Below are 25,894 nucleotides of genomic sequence, written 5' to 3'. Positions count from 1 at the left end.
ATAAGCTATTGTAGACTCACTCCCCTCTTTAGGAAATGGATGGACTTCTTAACTAAGTCATCATTCTAGAATTTGGGGGGTCCTAAGTTTAGAAACATAAGAAGCCCTGAAGATCATCTAATCAAATCCTATTATTTTACTGAAGATGAAACATACTGCCAGAGAAATGAAATGACCTGTTCAGGGTCATATAGATTATAGGCATCTACTGTGTGATTTGAACTCAGGTCTTCTTTGCTGAAATCCCAGGCTTCTCTATCAATGGCCATTTCTGGTCCATAAAATTATGTAGCTACCACGGAGTTGACATTAAATTACCCAAGTTTCTTATCTTTATCAGTTATGAATTAATACGATTGGTTTTTCTTCAATTTCTTCCCTTTTGACTTTTTCATTCACATACACATAAATGTATCTATTCTATAATCCCTTTGTCTCAAGTGATAGCCAAACATCCCTTCTGATGTAAGTTCCCTATTAAGTTGCTTAGTCACTTGCAGAGGCTTTTTAGCTAACTCTATGCTTAAACCTTCTGTGGTTCAGCAGGTTCCAATTATATATATGCCTTGTCAATTTCTCTCCATTGTATAATTTAACATTCTAAATGTGGGTTCTAATCTGTCCCCCCAGTTTTGGGGGGAAACTAAAATCACTGATAAAGGAGTTTAGGTTTCTTAAGGGTTTATTGAAAGATAGTAAAAGAAAGAGAAAGATTGAGAACAGATTTCCTCTAACCTGGCAATCCTAACCTTCCTAAACTCCCACTTCTGAAGTCCTCTGCCACCATGATGATCTCTCCAACCAAAAAGAGGCCAAGCTCTTTTGCCAGCATCTGCTTCCTCCTTCCTGTTCCCCTCCCAGAAATGGGAAGTTCTTCAAGATGATTGGCTAGTGTCATTCAAATTCATTGGTTCACTGGACCCAAAGGTGGTCTCCATGTAAAGTTCAAAGTTCTTAGCTTCTGAGAACAATCAATCACCTTCCTAAGTACCCTTAAGCACCAGCCAGATGTGCTTACAATCCAGTAAACTGGAAGTAAACCAATAATCCAGTCAGCAGTCAGTCACCTTATCCAATTCAATCAGTTTAAACCAGTCTCCAGGTGGGCCTCTGAGTATCTGCTAAATTTCATCTATCACATTCCATTATCTTGACACACCATGGAGTGCCTTCTCATAAGCACTACTGGCTAGGTGGTGTAGTGAATAGAGCACTTGTCCTGAAGTCAGGAAGTACAGACTCAAATTCGACCTTAGACCCTAGCTGTGTGACTCTGGGCAAGTTATTTCACTTCTGTCTGCCTCAGTTTCCTCAATTGTAAAATGGAGACAATGGCACCTACTCCCCAAGGTTGTTGTGAGGATGAAATGAGATAAAACTGTAAAGTGCTTAGCATAGTGTCTGGCACATAGTAAGTACTAAGTAAATGTTAGCTAATATTAGCACTCTCTTGCTCTGTGTCTCTGTGTCTCTGTGTGTGTACACACACAAACATGCCAGAGTGTGTGTGTATATATATATATATATATATATATGTGTGTGTGTGTGTGTGTGTGTGTGTGTGTGTGTAATACCAGCTATTTTTAAAATTTTGAAATGCTTAATTTAAAATTCATCTTCTAAACAAAAAAACTTTAAAAGCAAGATATCAATCAACCTTCTTAAGAGTATTGATCTAAAGCAACCTTAGTTATATTTGGCTCATGAAACTCTATAGTCTGTCTTATGAGTAGTGGCCTGAGCTGAGTATAGGGAAATAATGAAAGTCTTATGATTATTCAGTTCATTCCAACAAACATATTATAACCACCTATGAGGAGGAAGGAAGGAAGGAAGGAAGGAAGGAAGGAAGGAAGGAAGGAAGGAAGGAAGGAAGGAAGGAAGGAAAAAGAGAGAGAGAGAAGGAAGGAAGGAAGGAAGGAAGGAAGGAAGGAAGGAAGGAAGGAAGGAAGGAAGGAAGGAAGGAAGGAAGGAAGGAAGGAAGGAAGGAAGGAAGGAAGGAAGGAAGAAAAAACATTCTTTCTCTGGAGGAGGATCTTAGTTGTTCCTGGAGATATGAAATAGGTACATAAGTAAGTAAAAATAAATCATAAATACAATGGAAAGTTATTTCAGGAGGTAGAGAATGTTATAAGGAAGGTCACTAGGAGGAGGTACATGTGAGCTGTGCTGTATCTCTGGGGATTTTACCCATCGCAGCTCAAATACTGTTTCTATGTATTTTAAATTCATCTGAGAGATCTCTTTCTTTGTCAGGTTATGTGATTGCCCCTACCCAAATCTGACCTCAATTTTATTATTTTTTTTACTTAGTTTGATTTTGACATCTCATTTATTGGGAAACTATTGTTTGAGATGATTGTATTTTTGTCTGTGTGTTCTAAAATGTGAATGATTTAAGGAATAAATCGATTATTCTGTTCTTTCAGTCCAAAAAGATCCAAGCCCAATTGAAAGAGCTGCGTTATGGGAAAAAGGACTTGATTTTCAAGGTGAGTCTGTTTGTCTCTATTTTATTTTTTCAATTTTATTTTTGTTTTGCTTATATTGGGCACATGTATTTTCCTAGAATAAATGAACCATCAGAGTCATTCAGTGAGAGTGTAACTACATTTATAACATAGAAGGGACTGTAATTTCCCTGCTAAGCTAATTAGAGTTGGGAACATTTAAGGGCAAGCATGCTTCCATTAATTGTGCTTTCTAAATCCAATTCCATTTAACAAACATTTATAAATATCTGAAATGCTGTGCTAGTTGTACATACAATGTGCCTATAAAATATGTATTCTATATGTGCATAAATATGCATGTAAAATATGTATCCTCTATGTACTGTTTTTAGATATAGGATATATACAACAAATGCATATATACACACATGCATATGTGTGCATATAAGCATGTGTGTATGATTTATTGTATATACATATATATAATACATGTGCATTACACACAGAGAAAACCTATTTTCATTAATATGCTTGCTAAACACAATTCAAGTTCACAAACATTTATAAATCCCTATCATATGCTGTGTTTGGTTGATATATGTTGTTGTCTTTTGTTCTCAAAGAGGACCATGATGTTGGTTGATGTCACACCTTGCAGTAAATTGGATTTAAGTGAAGGAGGGATGTGTAAGGTCACCAACCTCACCCTCCTCTAGAACTGTCTGGGTCCAGTGGCAAGATATATGTCAGAACAACTAGAGATAGCCCTGGATGTTTAAGGCAGTGGGGTTAAGTGACTTGCCCAGGGTCACACAGATAGAAAATATCTGAGGTGAGATTTGAACATGGACCCTTAGGTTGGGAGGACCTGAGTTCAAATGCAATCTCAGACACTTACTAGCTATGTGACCCTAGGCAAGTCATTTAACTGATTGTCTCAAACATCTAGAGCCATCTTCAGTCATCCTGATATGTGTCTTGCCACTGGACTCAGATGGTTCTGGAGGAGAGAGTGAGGTTAGTGACCTTGCACAGCCTCCTTCACTTAAATCCAATTTGCTGCAAGTCATGGCATCACCTTTAGGTCATAGTCCTTTTCAAAAATGAAGAACAAACAGCAATGACATATATATATATATATATATATATATATATATATATATATATATATATATATATATATATATATAGTTTTGTTTTGGACAGGACTTAAGATTGAGGTACTCCCTTTACCATCTGTATTTATAGACTTATATGCCAACCTGGACCAGTGAGATGTTAAGACTCTTACCTATACAGTCATTATTTTGTGTCAGAAGAGATATTTGAACCCAAGTCTTCCTGACTCAAAGTGTTATTCTCTTATCTATGCACTGCTACCTCTTTTTATTTGTATTTTATAATTAGAAGCAAAACATGGACAAACTAATTTCAAAGTACGGGAGAATTACTGGGAGGCTGGATTAGGAAACTTGTAGGTGGCATCTTAACTCTGCTTTGAAATAAGCTAGGCAACCTAAGAGGCAGACGGAGAATCTCTGGAGGGTTTCTTTAATCCAGAGTCCAGTCCCTCAGTGTTCTAGTTTAGTATTCCTGAAAGCACTCCAAATGGCCAAATTTATATCTCAATAGAGCTAAGCTTGAAATCATGCTGGGAAGAGGCCTTAATTAGTTTCTGCACAACACTCCTCCCCTCTAACCTTATGAAAGTTTGGTTCATGTTTGAATTGCTAGAAGGAACCTTGAGGTGGTGAGTTCTCTCTTGTTGGAGGTCTGCATTCGGAGGTTAGCTAATTACTTGGAAGAGATGTTGCCATGGGGGATACTGTTTGAGGTAACCTCTGGAGTTCTCTGCTGGCTCTGATTCTAATAAGGGGTGGTGGGAAGTAGAGAGAATTGACATTCCATATTTATTATTAATTTATATTCATAATCATAATAGCTGACATTTTTTTCTCATCATGCCTGGTACACAGTAATTACTTTAATATATATGGTTGATGAATTGGTGAAGTAGTTTATAGTTTGCAAAATACTCTACATGTATTATTTCATTTGAGCCTCAGAGTAACTTTCCCAAAACTTGCAATTACTATAGTTCTTGACATCCCCATTCTAGAGATGAAGCAACTGAGGATGTGAATAGCTCAGTGTTACCTGGCTAGTTAATTTTAAAGAAAAGTTAAAATTCTGTTTATTATGTCATGCTATTTATCATACCATTTGTTATTCAATGGTGAATCGAACACACCCTAAATCTTGATGATTTGTGGAGGGATTCATGGTACAATGGATACAGACTAGATGAGGAATGGATAACCTTTCAGAAATTATCCTGACCAGATTCATAGCTAGGGCTTCATTTTGGTAAGCCAAAATTTAAGAGCATGCTCATGAACCTGGGTGAATCAAATATCCACTGATATTTCTGCCTAGGTTTCCTTTATCAAACCTCTCTTGCTGCATATCCCTTGTTTGGTTTTTTTTGTTTTTTTTTTTTGTTTTTTTTGCGGGGCAATGGGGGTTAAGTGACTTGCCCAGGGTCACACACCTTGTAAGTGTCAGGTGTCTGAGGCCGGATTTGAACTCAGGCACTCCTGACTCCAGGGCCAGTGCTTTATCCACTGCGCCAGCTAGCCGCCCCACTGCACATCCCTTGTTCTCCACTTTGTTCCAGAATCTAAAATGTCCTTTTATGACTCTGTTCCTATCATTCTTCCATATTTAAAATGAGGAATAGGATAAATGAACAATGTATCAGAAAGGGTGCAAAGAATTCAAGTAGTAAGGTGGTGGTGGGAGAGGGAAGGGAAGTTCTCCAGTGTTAAGCATCTAAACACAAAAACAACTGTAAAGAGTTTGAAACAGTGTGTAGCAAGTTAGCATCCATGGCAAACAGTGCCTTTTTATATCAGCTATATGATCAAATGAGGTCATTAACTCATGGATACTGAGCCAGAAGGGAGGTTAGAGGTCATTGAGTCCATCCCCTTTATTTATAGATGAGAAAATGAGGTAATTGAGTAAAATCCATTCCCCTTACAGATGAGGGACCTGAAGCTCTGAGAGGTTAATTGCCTTGGACAGGGTCACATAGCTGGCAACTATTTGTGGAAGGATTCAAACTCAGTTCTGTTTAATTTGAAACCAAGCAATTTCTGCTATGAAATTTAAAAAAAAACATTGCAAATCTTAAAACACTATATACAGATGAGCAATTTTTTTGTTATAATATTGACTATTGGTTTTGGACCCTTGGATTGAGCCATAAAAGAGGAAATAACTGGTTTGGGAATATTTTTTTTTTCTTCAGTCTTACCATTACTGTGACTTAATGCTATTTGGAGGTTATTAACATAGCCAGAAATAGGACAGATGTCTGTGTACTAAGCTCTCTGTGGTTGGAATAAATGGTAGGCTCACAATTGGAAAGCCAGATGATAAATTTGTTTTCTTTATTAATGTTGCTCAGTCCTAACTCTCTGCTTTAGGGGAAGGACCAAGTGAAACAACTACTCTCCCTTTGCAGAAGTGAGGGGATCATGGTCAATGTTAGCTATAGGCTATCTGGGTAAGAATTGATTCTCTTGGAAGCTGATGTTTTATGTCCTGGTCCCTCCCCACCCCCTACCTTTTATCATTTCAGAAGGACTTCAAGTAGCTCCACCATCATTCCAATCTTAACCCAGACTTTGGCCAACTCTCTGAGCAAGCCAAGAGATTTTCCTCCAGTGGCCTAGTTCATGGGAGGAAGGTTCAGAACAATCTTGACTGAAAATCAGCATGGTGGCCAAGCTTGAGGTCAAATATCATCTGGAAGTTCCCATCCAAATGAGAGTCAGAGGCTTTGGGAATAAATAAATGAGTTTACACAAATTAGACCCTGCCAAACAAGAGTGGCAGTGGAAATAGAAGAAGCTTACTCCTCTCCCTGTTAGTTCATTAAGCAGTTGCTATTAGAAGATATTAATACATTTGAATTCCATTTCAGAAGCATTTCTAACCTTCTCTAATAGTTGAGAGCACTTTCCTCAGTGCTAGGGATACAAAGCTAACCTAAAGTAGCTGGACTTCTACTGGGGAAATTATAAGCACATAGATCACTGAATTTAATGATATATAAAATAATTTCTTAAGAGAGAGACATTGAAAACTTACTTGAGGGTTCAGAAAAGGCCTGACGTGGAAAGTGGCATTTGAGGAGCCTCAAAGGAAGATAGGGATTTTTGTAGAGGTACAATTAAAGGAGAACATTCCAGACATGGGGATCACCTATACAAATACTCCGAAGTGTGTATGTGTGTGTGTGTTTGTGTAGGTGTTTCTATGAATATCAATATATTTGTCAATTGAAAAGTGTCTATTATGACCTTTTAATAAAGATTGATACAATATTAATCGTAAGTACTCCTAAAATCTCCTTGAGCCTTAGTATCCATATCTATAAAATGATACTTACACCCCCTACTTCATATATAGGTTATATGAAAGGCACTTTGTCAGGGCAACTAGGTGGTGCAGTGGAGGACCTGAGTTCAAATCTGGCATCACACAGTTGATGCTTACTAGCTGTGTGACCCTGGGCAAATGACTTAACCCCCATTGGCCCACAAAAAAAGAAAGAAAGAAAGAAAGAAAAGAAAAAGAAAAAAAGTCACTTTGTAACAGTATAATATCACATATATATGAGTTATTATTTTTATTGCTGTGTGCAGAGTAGTACGTTTGCAGTGACTAAAAAAAACCAAAAAAACATTTCCTTTCCTTTGGGTTCTCACAATCAAATCCAGGAACAGTAATTTTTATTCAAGAATGCTTAATTTTTCTTTCATTTTTTTGGGGGGGCAGGTATTGCTATTCTTGCTGTTGAATAAACAGTCAAAATGACACAGGGCATTGAGAACTGGCCTTAGAGCCAGAAATAATTAGGCTTAAACCCTAGCTAACACAGACCTGCTATGTGACTAAGTCAAAGTCATTACACTTCTCAGTTTCCTGGACAACTCTCTATATGACAATAAAATCTGTAAGAAACATCCACAATAGGTTTGCCCAGCATGATGGAGTCACAGGCAGCGTAACAAACAATAGTAGCTGATAATTACATAGGGTGTCCCGACTGTCACAGGGTGGTTTTAAGCTATACTTTATACATGTACAAATCCATACATGAACACATGTGCATGCATATAGACATATGTATATGTCTATATGCATGGAGATATTCTATTCTATCATATTCTACTGTATTCCATTACATATGCCCCTGCTAAGTGTGCCATAGTGCTAAGTGTGCCACAGTGTAGTTCACCCTACTTCTTTTTTAGATAAAAATAATGATGATGATGATAAATAGTTCATATATATACTTATTATGTGACAGTCACTTTCCTAAATTCTTTATAGTTATTTTCTCATTTGATCCTCACAGTTACTCAGAGTTAGGTGCTATTATTATCCCCATTTTATTGATGAGTATACTGAAAAGAGAGAGAGAGAGAGAGAGAGAGAGAGAGAGAGAGAGAGAGAGAGAGAGAGAGAGAGAGAAGTGAAGTGACTTGCCCAAGGTCTTGGTTCATAAGTACTTGATGCTAGAATCAAACTTGAGTCTTTTTTTTTTTACATGAGGAGTCATGTGCAACATCTCCACATTAGCCAGGTTGTGAAAGAAAACAGACAAAAAAAAACCCCTTCATTGTACCACATTAAAGCATATAGCATACTATTGCAGAGAGGTAGAGTCAATATCATCCTTGCTTTATAGATGAGAAAACAGGCTAAGAATTTTTTAAAACTTGTCTATTCTCAGCAGTATTGCTCAATGAGCAATTGTGAATGACTTAACTACTCTCAGCAATGCAACGATCCAAGACAATCCCAAGGGACTAATGATGAAGCTTACTATCCACCCCCATAGAAAGAACTGATAAAAAGAGCACTTGTAGATTGTACATATATAACTTGGTTGCTGTCTTGTGGAGGGGGGAGGAAAGGGAGGGAGGGAGGGAGAAAAATTTGGAACTCTAAATCTTATGAAAATGAATGTTGAAAACTATCCTTACATGTAACTGGGAAGCAATTAAATAATTAAAATGGAAAACAAAGAAACAAATACAAAACAAAACATTTGTCTATTCTAATGTGAATAGTTACTGTCTGGGGCAGATTAAACCCAGTTCTCTCTTGACACCATGTCCTAGGTTCTAATATACCACATTGCTTTTCAGTTGAAGGGATTACAATCCTTCATTTCATCTCCCCATCCCTGCCCCCCCTTTTCATTATAAATTATCTCAATGAGATATGGAAGAGGAAGGCAAAGGAGAGAAGGGGGAAAGGGGAGTAGGAGGGGGGAAAAGGAGAGGAGGAGGGAGAAGAAGGCAGAGGGGAGGAAGAGGGAGGGAGGGAGGGAGAGGGAGGGAGGGAGAGAATTTTATATGGTGACCAATCCATAAGCTAACAAATTGTTGTCTTCATTGGATACACCTGCAAAGCCTTTCAAGCATGGCGAAAACTTAAAAAAACCAAAAAAAAACAGCTAGTGTTTCTGCTCTGATGCTATAGGTTTATAGAACCCAGGGTCATCTTGCCATACCAAGAAAGGATTTATCATATATTTCTGCCATCTCTATTTTGCGTTTCATCTACATCTGTACCTTCTCAGTATACTGCTGCCCATATCTTGGCATAAGGGAGTCCTATTTGGGCACCATTTTTGTTCTCATAATATTCATGGCAATTCTTTGGGGAAGCTCTCTGTGGTGGTGACTTAGTTATCATGAGATCCTTGTTCATAGAACTATAAGTTTTTAGAATGTGTGCAATAGAAAAGTTTCTTTGAGATAATGGAGTTCAGTCACTCCTATGTCTCAGAGGGTTGAAGTGACCTTGCAAAGTTTTAAGTGGTGGACAATAGGATGATGACATGCCTCAACTCCATCAAATAAGCAAACTGTTTTGCTTAGAAAGTTAGAGAAATGAATAATTAGAATTTGCAAAACTATGGAGTTTCTGGAAAAATATAATTCAGAAACAAAAAAAGCCATAACAATATTTCTGCAAATCGAAACTATAATTCTTGGTTTTTTTGTTGTTGTTTTTTTTGTTTTGGTGAGGCAATTGGCGTTAAGTGACTTGCCCAAGGTCACACAGCTAGTTAGTTAAGTGTCAAGTGTCTGAGGCTGGATTTAAACTCAGGTCCTCCTGAATTCAGGGCCAGTGTTCTATCCACTGTGCCACCTAGCTGCCCCTGAAACTATAATTCTTAATGGTGTCCTTAAAGACAAAGACAAACTAGACTTTCTGAATAGAGAATATGACAAGAATTCTCACTTATATCTATCTTAGACACAGTAAGACCTATAAAAAAAAACTGAAGAAAATTGCTACTATTCCTTTTGGAAAGAAGAGGGCAGTACTGTTATGTATTGCTCTGAGACTCCAGGATGGGGGCTGAGGAAGAGTTCTGAATGCCTGACAGTCTTCAAGTTCTCTCCACTATTTCATACCTAGTATGACTGTAATTAGCTTCTTTACCAATTTCTCTGTCCTGAGATTATCAGCACATCATTTGAATTAGAGGTGCTCTCCCCGTTTCTGCATGCTAAGCTCACTGTCGTATCTGAGGGCCAGTGCATGAGTCAGCCCTCATCAAAGGTCAAATACATTTTGAATTAAGATAACAAAGAGTTGCCTCTTCAATGGAGTCACTTATTACTGCCTCTCTTTTCAAGACTTACTCTTTTAGTTGGAGCTGAGAAGAAATTAAATAAATTATCTTTCCCAACTTCAAATGCCTAGAGGGTTAAGAGGTGGTAATTTATAATCATAATTGTCCAAGACAACTAGAAAGACAGACTTACAATGAAATATTGCATATATAGCTAATTACCTGCAAAACCCAGACTAAAATCCAGGAATTTTGTTGATTCTTTGTCCAAACTACTTTCCACCAAATCTAATTCCCTGTTTTGTCTCCACATTGGCTACCACCAAAGATTTTCTGAATTTAAATTGAAGACATTGGGAAGACCTTTCTCTAAATTTTATTTGGCATCATTGTTACCTATTGAATGAATTGGATAATTATTACCACTTTGCAATTCTTCAATATAAATTCATCTCATGAGATTAAAATGCTGATCTAAACTGTTGGAAGGCTTCTGGTGTTTGGGCCACTCTGGCTACAATTTTCAGACACAGGAATCATTCTAAATCGTTTTATTTTCCCCCAAAGTTGGCATTATTATTAGAGTTCTGCTGTTATGTATGAAGAAATAGCATGAGATTGATTTTACTTGGTCCCTTTGCATTTGCCCTTAATAATGAAAATAGAACCATTAAGATCAACAAGTATCAGAATATTTCCAAAGTACTTTGAACTACCTTTAAGGGTATTCAGTCAAGCATTTGCCCCTTAATTTTGAAGCCCTTGGGTAATTTAAGGTAATTTAGTGCATCTGTTTCTGATTAATTTGCACTTAGCTCATCAGTACATTTCACTGGCTTTTTAATGAGCAAAAACATTTTCTGTCCCATTTGTTTGTTAAAAGGTACAGGTTACTTGATTTAAATGAGATTCAGCCCCAAAGGGCCAGCAACCCAGAAGGGAGGAAGCTTGGGGAGTTTCTAAACTATCCCTTAGTTTGGTTTGACACTTAAAGAAGGTCTGTTTCTGCTAGGTATAGTTATCTTCACATATTTCATTCTGGGACAGTGTGCCCATGAATATGTTTTTTTCTTCTGATGATGTCAATCAAAATCTTTCAATGTCATCTTATCTTTTCTGGTTCTTCTCCCACAAATCCTTCGTGGAAGTAGGAGGATTCAACTTTAAAATGTTCCCTGGGCTTTTCTTTGTATTTGGGAAATCTTCAGATAGTATTTCTAAATGACACCAAGCATCTAAATGAGAAAAAAAAAAACAAGCAAACAAATAAACAATAACCAAATAAGAAATAGAGAAAAAGAAAGAGAGAGAGGGTAAGAAGGAAGGAAAGAAGGAAAGAAAGAAAGAAAAAGAAAGAAAGAAGGGAGAGAGGGAGGGAGGAAAGAAGAAAAAGAAAGAATAAAGACAGATAGACTGAAAGGCCTGACCTATATGTTGCCTATCATTCCTGTTCCTGATGCTTTCCTGTATCACCATGAATCAAAGGATTAGACTCTGCTAATACTTATCAGGTATCTTTTTGTGATACCTAACACAACCATGAAAAAGATCAGCTGCTAGGCAGTGCCATAGTAGATGGAGCAACAGGGCCTGGAGTCAGGAAAACTCATCTTCTTGAGTTCAAATCTGGCCTCAGACACTTACAATCTGTGTGACCCTGGGCAGGTCATTTAACTGTATTTGCCTCAGTTTCCTCATGTGTCAAATAAGCTAGAGAATGAAATGGCAAATGACTCCAGTATCTTTGTCCCAAATGGGGTCATGAAGAGTCAGAAATTACTGAACAACAACATGGCACAAATGAAAAAGATCAATTTGATCAACATACTTTTCTTCTCAGCATTTACTATGCACTATCTCTAAAATATGTGTTCTTAGCCTGGGGTGCATAGATTCTCATTGGGTTTATAAATAGATTTTGTGGGATCCATCAACATTTATAGGAAAAAATGATCTTTAGTTTCAATAGCCTTTATTTTCCTTTGTTATCCTATATATTTTATTTAATGGATTTAAACACATTAATCTCAGAAGTGGTCCATACATAAAAATGGTTAAATACTTCAGTATTAAGTATTTACTATGTGCCAAACACTGCACTGAGTTCTGGGGATCTACAAAGAAAGGCAAAATTAGTCACACTCCAATGACAAAGACAGCATGCAAATAATGGTACATATATGATAGTTACAGTGAAAAGGAAAGGTAATCTCAACAGTAAAGCACTATCAATGCTTTGTTTCTGGGGGGACAAGAATGTGATTTCAGAAAGTGAAATTAAAGTTGAGCTTTGATGGTGCTGGAGATATAAAACATACACACACACCTCAATATCAGGAGATAGCCTTGCCATATATAGCACTATAAACTATGGACTTTGGGAGAGTGTGTTAACTGTCTAGGCACATACATCAGACCCATATGGTGACAAGATAGCCCTCTAGACGGCCTCTCTGAAATGGGCATTTGCAGTGATTGGGCACAATGACAACCAAGAGGAAAATCAACGAGGTTTGCCAAATCACCCTGGCTATTACTGCCTGACTGAGTCCTACTGAATTCTTCCTTTTCTCTCCTCATTCTATCATAAAATCAGAGATTTGGAGATAGAAAGCAATATCCTACTGCTAGAAAGCCAAAGGACTAAGATTCAAATGCATGACCTGTGACCCCAAATCTAGCATTCTTTCTTCTAAACTGTATTATGTCCCAGTGTCTGAAGAATTACAAGGGTTCTCTCAACACATTGGCAGTGTTTACATTGTTGTTGTTGAGTCATTTTTTAGTCATGTCCAGCTCTATGACCTCATTTTTAGGTTTCTTGGCAAAGAAGCTACAGTAGTGATTTCCTTTTCCAGCTCATTTTACAGATGAGGAAACTAAGGCAAACAAGGTTAAGTGACTTGCCCAGGGCCACACAGCTAGAGTCTGAGCTTTGAATTCATGAAGAAGAGTCTTCCTGATTCCAAGGCTAGTGCTTTATCCACTGGGCAACCTACTGCTCAGTGGTTATATTGCTTCTCTTTTATTAAGGATTCTGGTTGTCGACAATCTCATTTTGGTGCACTTGACTGACAAAAAGATCTAAATTCCCATGGTTATTTTTCTGGTGGTGCTAACAAGGCTGAGACACACATGTATTTGGTAATCTATAAATATGACAGTGGTTTTTTTCCTCCAGATTACATATAGGTGTATGCTATATAGATATCTAAAAAGAATCAGGGTCCAAAGAAACACCTCAATAACAAAATGGTTGTATATATGCTTAAATACTAATGTCATTCTTTATTGAGAAAGAGGATTATGAGCTTCTGGTGGGGTACATATTGTTATAGCTACCTCTATATTTCTTGCCTAGTTCTCCTTATTTCTTTTCCCATATTTAATGTGGATGATTAGACTTAAGTCTAAGTTAACATGGTGACTTGGAGCTATAAAGAAGAGCAGAGATAACTGGTCCTAACTCAATAGTAAAAGGAAAGAATCTTACCTCTTTGTTATTTCACTCTAATCTATCCAGTCCCTGATTTCATTTCTTTGCCTACCAGTTAGAGGACCTAAATACATAGGACGTCTACACTTATATTTATTATAAATTCTAGAATATAGTAGGTGACACTTTAAATAGAGTGACAGGTTTTAGTCAGGAAAACTCATCTTCCTTAGTACAAATCCAGCCTCATATACTTACTACCTCTGTGACCCTGGGCAAGTTACTTCATCCAATTTACATTAGTTTCTTCATCTGTAAAATGAACTAAAGAAGGAAATGACTAAGTAGTCCAGTATCTTTGCCAACAAAACCACAAATGGGATTACAAAGAGTTGGACATAACTGGAAAATGACTCAACAACAAAAATAGAATACAGATGCTCAAAATCATAGATAAGCTTGCTTATTATTTTCAATGTTGATATCCATCCTATCGCTCTTCTCAACATCTGTAGTTGGTAGATAAGATAATTTGTCCTAGTTATCACTACATTTAGACCATATAAGTTTTGCTCCTTCCTTCCCCAAATTTCAACCTTGGGTCAAGGAAAGAACTCTCAATGCCAAAATAAATATTTGATATCAGCTCCAATCTAAGGGGAGAAAATGAGTACCTTTATATTACATTATGTGATATGCCATAATGTTTTTGAAAAAAACATTAGTAAAAAAGCATTTAGTAATGTTATGGTTATTGTTTTTCATTCAGTCAGTCATGTCTGACTCTATGTGACCTAATCAACATTTTTCTTGTCAAAGATACTGCACTGGTCTACCATTTCCTTTTCCAGTGAGTTCCTGTTTAACAGAAGAACTGAGGCAAATAGAGGTTGTGGCTTCCTTAGGGATGAACAACTAGTAAGTGTCTGAGGCCAAATTTGAACTCAGAACTTCCTGACTTCAGGCCTGGTGCTCTATCCACTGTACTACCTAGATAAACCTAATGTTATAACACAAACCCATAATCCTAGACACCATTTTAGGTGTTGTATGTCAGTCAAAAATCAGATGGAATTCAAAGGCATTTCCCTTGCCTGGAATTTTCAGCCTCCAGAAATCATTTCTGACAGGCATTGCTCACCATCTGTCATATTCTGACAGTCCATCTTGCCCAATATGTATGCACTGACCTTGGAGAGGATTCAGTCTATAAGAAGAAATTCTTTTTTTTTTTTTTTTTTTTTTGGTGAGGCAATTGGGGTTGAGTGACTTATGTAGGGTCACACAGCTAGTAAGTGTTATGTGCCTGAGGGCAGATTTGAACTCAGGTCCTCCTGAATCTAGGGCTGGTGCTCTATCAACTGCACCATCTAGCTGCCGTATAAGAAGAAATTCAAAGAACTGAGTCTTTGGGAGAAACTTGGACATTAAAAATGGAACACAGTTTTAAAGGGTGAATTGAATATGCACTAAACAGTTCATTGCTTGCCTCCCGTGGTGTGAAAGTCCTGGTGGGCCTTGGCCAAAGCTTTCCTACTGTCATGGTCCCACCATTTAATGGGCTCTGCTAGTTAGGAGGTCAGCCTTATGGGAAATAATCACACAGTTATCAATTCTCTAAGCTGGAAGGAAACTCCAGGGACGCTGGTATGCAACCCATACATGAGCTGGAATTTTCACCACAGCAGCACCCTATAAGTGGTCTATGACTACCAAAATGGCACCGCGTTCATTTTCAGCCACAAGATGGTTGTAAAATTAGGTACCTAAAATTGCTGTAAAAAGTTATTAAAACAAAACCAAAAGGATACTTACTAAAAAAAAATTAAGGTTATTCATGCTAGGGAAAGTGATTTAAAAATCTTAATTATTTGGGACATTTTGTATGTATAGTACTGGAAATACTAGATATTCAAATAGGCTTTCAATTTTAATTAAAATATAGATACCTTTCAATACAAACCTGCATGTTCAAACTGAAATGTTATTATGAACATAAAATTGAAAGAAGGGACAGGGGAGACAATATGCAATTATTTCAGTAATTAAATGATTTTAAAGCAACTCCTTCCCCCAAATCTTTTACCTTAATAGTGATGCCAACTGTGATTTTAATAAAATGAGAGCACATTATTGTTCTTACGTAAGTCATTTTTTGGGAGGGTAGGGGGAGAGGGCAAAACATTGAGATACTTGACTTTTTTCTACCAGGAGTTGGATTTGAAACTTTTTATTTGATTCATTTTACTTCATTTCATCAGCAATGCTCAAGTACAAGGATGTTTGTTAACCTTCTGGTAATAAAAAAAAAAGAAGACGAAACCAATTACCTCTGAAGGTAATTATGTAGCAAGCTACAAGCAACAGACACTGTTCTGAGCAATTAAAAAAATATATGCCTCTCCACCAAATGTGTAGGTTGCCAAAGTAAATTTAATGCTTGCAAATTCCAGGCAAGTATCCATAAACTTCATGTATGACAGGCCTTGGCATGGCTGCCGCAGCATTCATACCTTAACCCCTGAACCTGGTGGGGGTGGGGGTGGCAGCTTTGTTTTTGCTGCCATATTATTTTTTACAGAAAATGAACATATCAGCACTTCTCCCTTCGTAAGGTTGCTATAAGGAAAAGGCTTTGAATGTTGTAAATACTCCAGCAATGTGAGTTATTGTTCTATTACTGTTTTCTTAGGGGCTTTGAATGAAATAGCACTTACTCATTTATCAAGTACTCATTATGTGTTGGGAACTGTACTGAAAATGTTAATATAATTGAGTGTGAAAGTCTTTGGCCTCAAGGATATTACTTTATAGTAAGGGAAAAACATACTTGATGTAACCCAGTTTTGTAAGATTGACATGTCTCCATTGATTCACATCACAACCCCTCTGTCCCTATATACTTCCATAAATTCTCAGAAGAAGATCCATACAGAACCATGAAGATCTTACTCTGCTTCTTTTGGATACAGAAGGAAGGAAAAGGAATAAGCATTTATATAGTACTTACCACGTTCCAGACACTGTGCTAAGGTTTTTTTTTGTTTGTTTGTTACTTTGTTTGTTCTACAAATATCATTTCATTTGATCCTCACAACAAATCTGTGAAGTAGGTGCTAAAGAAAACAAACAAACAAACAAATGAAAAAACAAATCAAAGACAACAGCTTGTAAATGTTGAAATCTGGATTGGAACTCAGGACCTCCTGACTCAAGGTCCAGCAAGCTATCCATTGGCCTGATATGCCAAGTTATGACTCAGTCTGTTCAGCAATTGTCTCTTAGTTTTAGCACCACCTGCTATTCCAAGTCATTCATGTCTTCAGTTATTTGGTTTATGCCACTTTGCAAATGCATGCCATTGCTGGTCACATGCTACAGACTCATTATGCCCATCATGCATCCATTGTACATTAAGTTAATTTTAACTTGTACTCTTGCGAGACAATGGTGTTCCATTGTTCATAACATCCCTGGTAGAATGCAGATGTTCAAAGAATAGACAGTTTGGATTTATTGAAACCACTGTAGAATTATCCAACTATGTTCTAGACTAATCTCTTTCTCAATTTTATATCTGGTTCACTCAAACAAAACCTGCAACTTCTAGATATTATTCACTTGTAGGTAGTAGATCTTAGATTCAAATATGACATTCTTTGGTGACATACTACCAAAGATCTTTGAAGATTGTGGAAAATGTGAGAAGTATCTCAGGATTAGAAAAATCAAACATACCATTTTTTTTAATGTAGAGGAAAAGGAAATCTGTAAATTATAAACCAACCATCTTTTTTTTATTCCTGAAAAAATTCTAAAGTACAATGTTAAAAGAACAATTAATGAAGGAATCCAATCATATCGCTACCATTTGGTATTTGTGATTTTGTGTTTTTAAAACCAAAGTTAAGACTTTACATTCATTCCTACTAAATCCTAGTTGATGACATAACGCTGAATATCTTAAGCATTTAATACTTACTGGGATCTTTATTCTGATACCCAATATGTTAGAGGTCCTCCTGGTTTTGTTTCATCTATAAATCTGTTAAACATGACATATGTGCCTACAACCTATAAAATTATAATAATGTCAAATATTGCAGGGCCATGCACAGGTGCCTAGAATGCTAGAATTCTCTTTCTAAGTTGCTGTTTGAAGTTTTGAGGCTTCTCTTTGCTTCCAGCCATTCAGTCAGATATGAAACCACTTAAATATATGTTTATCTAGCCAATGTAATTCCATCTTTTTTACAGGAATATTTCACTAAAACCTGGCTAAATTGGTATGTGAGGCCAATCAACTCACTGAAAAAGGAATGACGTCACTGCACCATAAGTTTTCCTTGTTAAAGCCCCTTTGAGTTCACAACTTACTTCTATAGATATTTTCTGAAATCTTGTTAATAGTATATTCTAGAATTTTGCCAGGAATTCAAATTCAAGGTCACTACATTATAACCGGAGGTTCTGTTTTCTTCCCTTTTTTGAAAATTGTTTCATTTGCCCTTCTCTGTCCTATGATATATTTCTTATTATCTATAGTCTTTGAAATATTTCTTAAAAATTGTTGGCAGTGAGTCTACAATGATAGTTTCCAACTTGTTTCTCTACCAGAGGAAATGGTTCATTTGGGCCTGGCAACCTAAATTCATTAAAGGCAATCTAAGAGACCTTGACTTTGATTTCTAAGAAAATTCTACAATGAATGGCTAAAGAGATAATTAATATCAAGACAAGGAATTAGTGATTACAAAGATTAAATAAATATGACTTCATCAAGAACAGGTAATGATAATGAACTTAATTTCATTTAAAAAAACATTACTAAATTGGTAGATAAAATGGTCTATATATAGTTTACCTAGATTCAAAGTTTCTGGTAAAGTATTTCATACTGTTGATAAGATGGAAATATATGGATTAGATAGTTATATAATCCTACTCAGAACTGTTCAGATGGCTAAACTCGAAAAGTCATTTTTCATGGTTAATGTCCATGTGGCAGCAGATCTCCAGTGCCATTTCCCAAGAGGGTAAAATTCTACACCCTCTCTCCATATGGGCTAGGCTAGTTTGTGGGTTTTTATTTTTTTATTTTTAAAGATAGTGAGATATTTCATGGAACTTTGTTGATTCAGGCAACTGAAGGCCTATTTTATGAGTACAAAGTAACCATTAAGAACTGAAGGGAACCTCTGATGCTTGGTTGGTAGATTGTGCATGATGAGAGATTTGCATAGCTGAATCACTTTAAAGTGTACTCAATGCCTATCCATGTTGAATATCCTTCTTCTACTATCTCTAAGTAAATCTCCTTTTGTTAACATTTTACTGACCTATGGTTATCTCATTTTTTTCAGTATTGAACCTAAAATATCAGGGCATTGGCCTTGAGTCATGCCTAGCTCAGACAGGATTATGCTTAAATCTGAGCTGGCATTTATATATGTATATGTATGTGTATGTGCATGTGTATATGTATATGTATATAGTTTTATATATTTATATATATACAGCATGTATATTTCACACACACATATATACTGCATATCTATAAACACAGCATATAGGTATACATATGTATGTGTGTGTATTTGTACATCAATGACTTAAAGACATACTCATTAAGTTTGCAAAGGACACAACATTGGGAGGAGTAGATGACAGATTCAGGATCTCAGAGTATTTTGCAGGCTAGACTTAATCACTAAGGTGAAGTTAATAATATTTAAGTCAATGGAGATAAATGTCAAGTTTTGCCTGTGAGAAAAAAAGTCAACTTCACTTGATAAGATGGGATAGGCATGGTTATCTAGTAGTTCTGAAAAAAAAAAGATTTGAGTATTTTATTGAACTGCAAGATTAATGAAAGTCAGCCATATAATATTGCAGCCCAAACAGCTAATGGAATAGTCCAACTTTCTTCTGCCTTAGGCTACCTCTGGTGCACTATAAGCAGTTCTGGATTCTGTTTAAATAGAATATTGGTAGGTTAGGTTTTGCCAGAGGAGGACAGCTGTAATGTGTAATGTTGAAGGGCTTAAAGTAGTGGCTGAACAATCTGTCCATATTTATCCTGGAGAAAAAAAAACCTCACAGTGTTATAAAAATATTTTCAATTAGATCTCTCTCTCTCTCTCTCTCTCTCTCTCTCTCTCTCTCTCTCTCTCTCTCTCTCTCTCTCTCTCTCTCCCCCTCCCTCCCTCCCTCCCTCCCTCCCTCCCTCCCTTTGGTACAGAGAAGGTGAATTGTATAAAAGGTGAGCTAGAAAATCTCTCATAAATGTATGACCCTGCTTCCATAGTCCATATAGGCAAGCCACACTAGGAACTATTCAGTTTTTAGATCATTTACAGACACCAATTTAACCATTTTTATTACTAAGATGTTGTCTTTTGGTAATAACTAATGAGCTGATATTCTGGTGTAGGAAATGAACCAGATATATATTGACATACTTCCTATAAAAGAAACTAGAAGATATAAAATATTCGTGGCTAAGTGGAAAGACATTTAACATATTCTCAGAATGATGAAATAAATATTTGACAGGTTAGGTTTCATCATAAAACCCAAAGTGATATCAAATGAGTGACACCAATATCATGAGGCATTTCTTTGGTCATCTTGCTTTACAATGCTTACATCAAGCTCGAGTATACATGCAACTATGAAGATAATTACAATCTGTGCTGAAATCAATTAAAGAGAAATCTGGGTGACAAAGAATAAATATTCTATCAAGATCAGGACAAAATAACACACAGAAAATGGCAAAGACTATTTTAGAAAATCTGTTTACAGTATCAAAGAAGAAAATGTACCAATGGCTTTTAGACTATTCAGGGGTCTTATATCTCTGCATCCTGAATATTTTATTTAGTGAGAGTCATAAGGTGTTGGATATGGCAAGCATCGAACAGCATCCTTAAAATTGATTCTATTTTAATAGACAGAAAATAACTGGATGCAGATGTAGCAGGTATTTCAGGATAAAATGTTTTTATATAGTTGGGGGATTGACTAGTTAGAGCAAAGGTCAAAAGAAGTACTAAACTGAAAGAAATGGAAAAAGATAAGAGGACATTATTGGAAACCTTTAAAATTAGACAACAGTGAAGATAAGCCCTATGGCCATTTCTGTAGAGGTCTGATGAACTTTCAAGAGTCAGTGTAACACAGATGCTCATAGAACCCAGAAACTGCCCAGCATACAAATGCTTAATCATACCCTACCCAGAACAATAACAAGCAAAGGTAACTTAATATAGAAAACAGGCTTATTTGCAAAACTTTACTGAAGTAGTAGAGGTTTGAATATATGACATCATAAGCAGAGAGCATGAGATGTGATGAAGTTAAGGCAGATCATCCCAAGGCTATTTGGAGATGATACCTGAAGAAAGATAAAGAAAATGAGGGGACTAGAATGGGGCAAATGTTTTTTAGAAAGTGAGCTTTCTTCTTCCACTGAAGTCCTACTCTTTTGGGGCCATAGATCCTCAAACAATATTACAGAGCATTTTCAAGCAAATTCTACAAAGGTTGAAAATAATAATAACTGAGTCACATCCTAGTAACATACTGAAAGCTCAAAGATTAATTTGGGTAAATTGAGAGAAGCCTATCACTATGCTAGCCACAAGGTCATGACATTTTCAGCAATAGTTATTTGTGTAGACTGTATACTAAGAAATCAAGGCATTGTTGTTTGCATTGTTTTAGGACCCATGTTGGGAGAATCATGTCTCTGATGTAATTAGACATATATTAAATCTGCTATTAAAGGCCTACCCAGTCTCATGGCAGCATGGGGGTAAATCTGGGTTCTTAAAATCCATGCCTTAGAAATTTTAATTCTCCTGGCAAAGCCCCACAAGATCATGCACAGTGATAAATTTTATTCATATACTTAGAGGAATAGTTTGGCTTGTCTGTGGAAATGAGTAAACAGATGATGAATATGTGTGATTATCCCATCCACTAAAGTATACAGGGGAGGGTTAAGATCTGCATCCATAGAGAGTATGCTCACACCAGTGAAATCATAGATAGTGGTGAAAGAAATAAGTAGCAATTTAAATCAATTATGGTGGCAGGCCCACGGAAACCCCTCATCTGGACTCCATTACTATGTTTTTGTTTTTTGTACCCATATATGAAAAGAATAAGATGTAGTAAAAAGCTAAATAAATAAACTGACCGATATCCATTTGGTCAAAGAACTTTTCTTTGTTTAACGTTTTAGTAATCAGTGAAGATCTACAGTTTTCTTGGAAGAAGCCCTGGAGTCAGAGGTCCCAAGTTCAAGTTCCAACTCTGACACCACGAAGGCATCCATAAGCAAGCTATTGGAATTGCTTAGACATCTCTTTCTTTTTTTTTTTTTTTTTTTCTGAGAAATGAGGGGTCGGACTAGTTGTCCTTTGAGTTCTCTTCTAGCTCTGGTTCAGCACTTCTTAACCATTTTAGAGCCTTGAATCCCTTTGATAATCTGGTATATACTCCTCAAAATAATGTATTTAAATTTATAAGATGAAAAAACTTACAAAAGAAAACAATTGCATTGAAATATAGTTATATATGTATATATATTTATGTATGTGTGTGTGTATATACTCACACATACACATGCACAAATATATATATATATATATATATATATATATATATATATATATATATATATATATATATTTGTTTTCTTAAGTTTGTAGATCCTGGATTAAGAACCCCAGTCAACCTCTATGATCCTTTGATTCTATGACTTTGCCATACATCTTTGGCCCTGAAAGAAATAGTAAATTTCCCATGTTCCAACAGTAAATTAGTAGCAAAAATAGGACTTCTAACTCCATATCAAAGGTTTCTTCCTATCCAGTAAAAAGTCATCCCACTGGTTTTCTTCCCCTTCTCTACTCTATTCATTTTTTGTCTCCTGGACCATGATTTATATACTAGCTTTGCAAATGCTTTAAATGCATTGGTTGAATTACAATGCTAAAAGACATTTTGAGAGTTCAAGCTCTGCCTCTGGAAGCACTGGACTTCATTTACACCTTACAAGGGTACATTCATCCTATGTTTAAAAATCTCCCCCAGAGTATATTTGACCACATCCTTTGGATTATGGTCTGGATTCACTGATGGGACAGAAGATCTTTCTATTGTCTTCTCTAAATCTTTGTTTCCTGAAATTTAGTATTCCTTCATTCTTTTTGTTTGTTTCCCCAAAGCGTAGCACTCTACCTGGAACATAGTAGGAACTTAATAAATGTTTGTTGATTGAGCTATTCAGGGTGATTTTTTCTTTTTCTTTTTTTCTTTAAAATTTTTTTTTTTTCTGGGGCAGCTAGGTGGTGCAGTGGATAGAGTACTGGCCCTGGATTCAGGAGTACCTGAGTTCAAATCCAGCCTCAGACACTTGACACTTACTAGTTGTGTGACCTTGGGCAAGTCACTAAACCCTCATTCCCCCCCCCCATTTTTTTCCAATTACATGTAAAGATATTTTTTGAGTTCCAAAATTTTATCCCACCTTCCTTTCCTCCTTCCTCTGAAAGTCAGCAAGCAATCTGATATAGGTTATACATTACAATCATGTTAGACCTTTCCACATTAGTCATGTTGTAAGAAAAGAATCAGAACCAAAGGGGAAAAAACAGAAGAAAGAATAAACAACAACAACAAAGCAACAACAAAATTGAAAATAGTATGCTTCAATCTGCATTCAGACTTCATATTTCTTTTTACTGTTAGTGGAAAACATTTTCCCTCATGATTTTTTTGTCATTGTCTTGGATCATTGTATTGCTGAGAATAGTTAAGTCTATCACAGTTGATAATCATATAATGTTGTTGATGCTGTGTACAATAATCTCTTAGTTCTGCTAATTCTAGAATCAATTCAGTCTTTCTATGTTTTTTCTGAAATCTATCTGCTTATCATTTCTTACAGCATGAGAGTATTCCATTAAATTCTTTTAATACAACTTGTTTAGCCATTCTCCAATTTATGGGTATCCCTTCAAATTCCAATTCTTTGCTACCAAAAAAAGAGTAGCCATATTTTTTGTACACGTGGGTCCTTTCCCCCTTTTTTTATGATCTCTTTGGGCTATAGACCTATTAGTGTTATTTCTGGGTCAAAGGGTATTCACAGTTTTAAATGCTTTTGGGTATCGTTCCAAATTGCTCTCCACAATGGTTGGATCGGTTCACAGCTCCACCAACAATGCATCAATGTTTATTCAGGGTGATTTTTGCTTTGACTAATTCTGGTGTTGTTTTGTCTTAGCCTTCAAAATGTTCTTTTCCTATTTAAGAAGAAACAGAGCTACCTGTTTTTATTTTATATTAGTTTCTTTTTAGGAAAGAAATGTCCTTTATTCCTCTAGCAATTCCTGATCTCATTTTTTTTTTCAGACAGCAAAACAATTTCTGTTTTTTCCTCTTGAAAGAGATGTTCTTGCACCTCCTCAACCTATACTCTCTTGCTTTTCTATCTCTGGGATGGATATGAGGAACAGAACTCTGTGGACCCAAGCTGTCCTTACGATATATAGCTACATTTTAGGCTAAGGAGAAAAAAAGATTTCTGTTTCACCAGAGGCAAGTCTCACTGTTTTCTTTATTTAAACATAAAAAGGAAGATGTTACCAGAATGAGAGAGGGGGCATAAGAACAACTTGTGGTCTGGAGTATCTTATTAGACTGGCAGTTCTCAAAACTTTTTGGCCTCAGGATCCCTTCACCTGCTTAAATATTTTTAAAGATCCTAAAGACTTTGTTTTTGCTAGTTATTTCTATTGTTATTTACCATGTTAGAAATTAAAACTGATAATTTAATAATATTTCTTTAATAGCCATTGAAATATTAATAATAAATTCATTACATGTTAACAACATTTGCATAGAAACTATTTTAAATGCTTAGAAAAATAATGTTTTACACACACACACACACACACATATATATTTGTAAAACTCTTTATTGTCTGACTTAAAAGAAGATGAGCTTTTTATATCTGCTTCTGCATTTGAACTGTTGTGATACATTGTTTTGGTTGAAGTATATAAATAAAATCTTGTCCCACTCTGATTTGTAGCTGGAAAACTATTTTAGTTGTATATACTTGGAGGAGTATTTTCATACATAAATAATGCTATTACTTTTTACAAAATAGTTTTGACCTCATGAATCCACTAAAACGATTTCAGGAACTGCCCCCCCCCCCGCCAGAGTCTGTGTACCATACTTTCAGACTGTGCTATATTAGACCACCTACAATTTATAAGATACTTTAGGTTTTCCCAAAATGAGAGTGTCACTTGCTCATTTCCCCCTCCATATTTTTATTTTTATTTATTATTTTTTAAGATTTTTTTGTGGGGGGCAATGGGGGTTAAGTGACTTGCCCAGGGTCACACAGCTAGTAAGTGTCAAGTGTCTGAGGCCAGATTTGAACTCAGGTACTCCTGAATCCAGGGCCGGTGCTTTATCCACTATGCCACCTAGCTGCCCTTGTTGTTATTTTATTTATTTTCCCCCTCCATATTTTTAGATAAATTTTTATTAATGTTGAGAAATAGATATGGATAAAAAGAACTCTATGCCATCTATTAACTTCGTGGCTGGAGGTTGTTGTCCGGGGTCAGAGATTTAGAAGATTCATGTTTTCTTTTCAGCTGCCGTTGGTATATTGTTTGGGAGCAGGTGACTGAAAGAAATTTGCTCTAAACATGGACAGATAGATGAACAATGAACCTTAGCTGCTCTAATTTGGATTCGTGAATGGGCTCATCACTTGGCAAACTTTAATATGCTTATATACAGATAATTCACATGCCATCATGGGAGAAGAATAATTGTGGGGCAGCAGGTGCTAATCTGTCTTCCTTTCCAGCTGCACGATGTTTTATTTCCATCATTTAACTGTACTGTTAATAGGTTAGTCGATGGGTTGTTCTACTAGCAGTTTTTAAGGGGGCAAGCACTGGGGATACAAAGAAAGGTAAAACACTACCGCTGCTCTCACATTATCATAGGGGAAGTTAATTGATTTAGGTTTATTTGGAAGAGTTTCATTTCATTCCAAACTCTTCTAAAGCTCCACATTTGAGCTGGGCTTCTGGAGCTGAATGGTTCTATGCACAGAGCACTCAGAATAAAAGTGACATATCTCACATCCAAAGGTTTACTTTAGTGTCATGAACAAGATGCAGACTCCTGACAGATGAGCTGTGCCTCACACTCAAGATGTCTAAAAGGCAACTCTTATCTTTCCCCTAAAACCTGCTTTCTCTCCCTGACTTTCCTGTTTCTGTCAGTGG

General features: G+C 36.3%; 1 protein-coding gene across 2 annotated transcripts in view; it reads left to right on the top strand.

Moving 5' to 3' along the window:
• Nucleotides 1-25,894, top strand: part of LUZP2 (leucine zipper protein 2) — a 772,382-nt gene that overhangs the window by 547,549 nt on the left and 198,939 nt on the right. For both annotated transcript variants that reach the window (XM_043973415.1, XM_043973414.1), the window contains one exon: nt 2,430-2,492. In XM_043973415.1, coding sequence (XP_043829350.1) covers nt 2,430-2,492 — 63 coding nt within the window. The remainder of the gene's footprint in view (nt 1-2,429; nt 2,493-25,894) is intronic.

This window comes from Dromiciops gliroides, chromosome 6, assembly GCF_019393635.1.
Source record: "Dromiciops gliroides isolate mDroGli1 chromosome 6, mDroGli1.pri, whole genome shotgun sequence".
In the NCBI taxonomy this organism is placed as follows: domain Eukaryota; kingdom Metazoa; phylum Chordata; class Mammalia; order Microbiotheria; family Microbiotheriidae; genus Dromiciops; species Dromiciops gliroides.
Note: the sequence above shows the minus strand (reverse complement) of the source record. Positions and strands in the feature narration are given on the sequence as shown.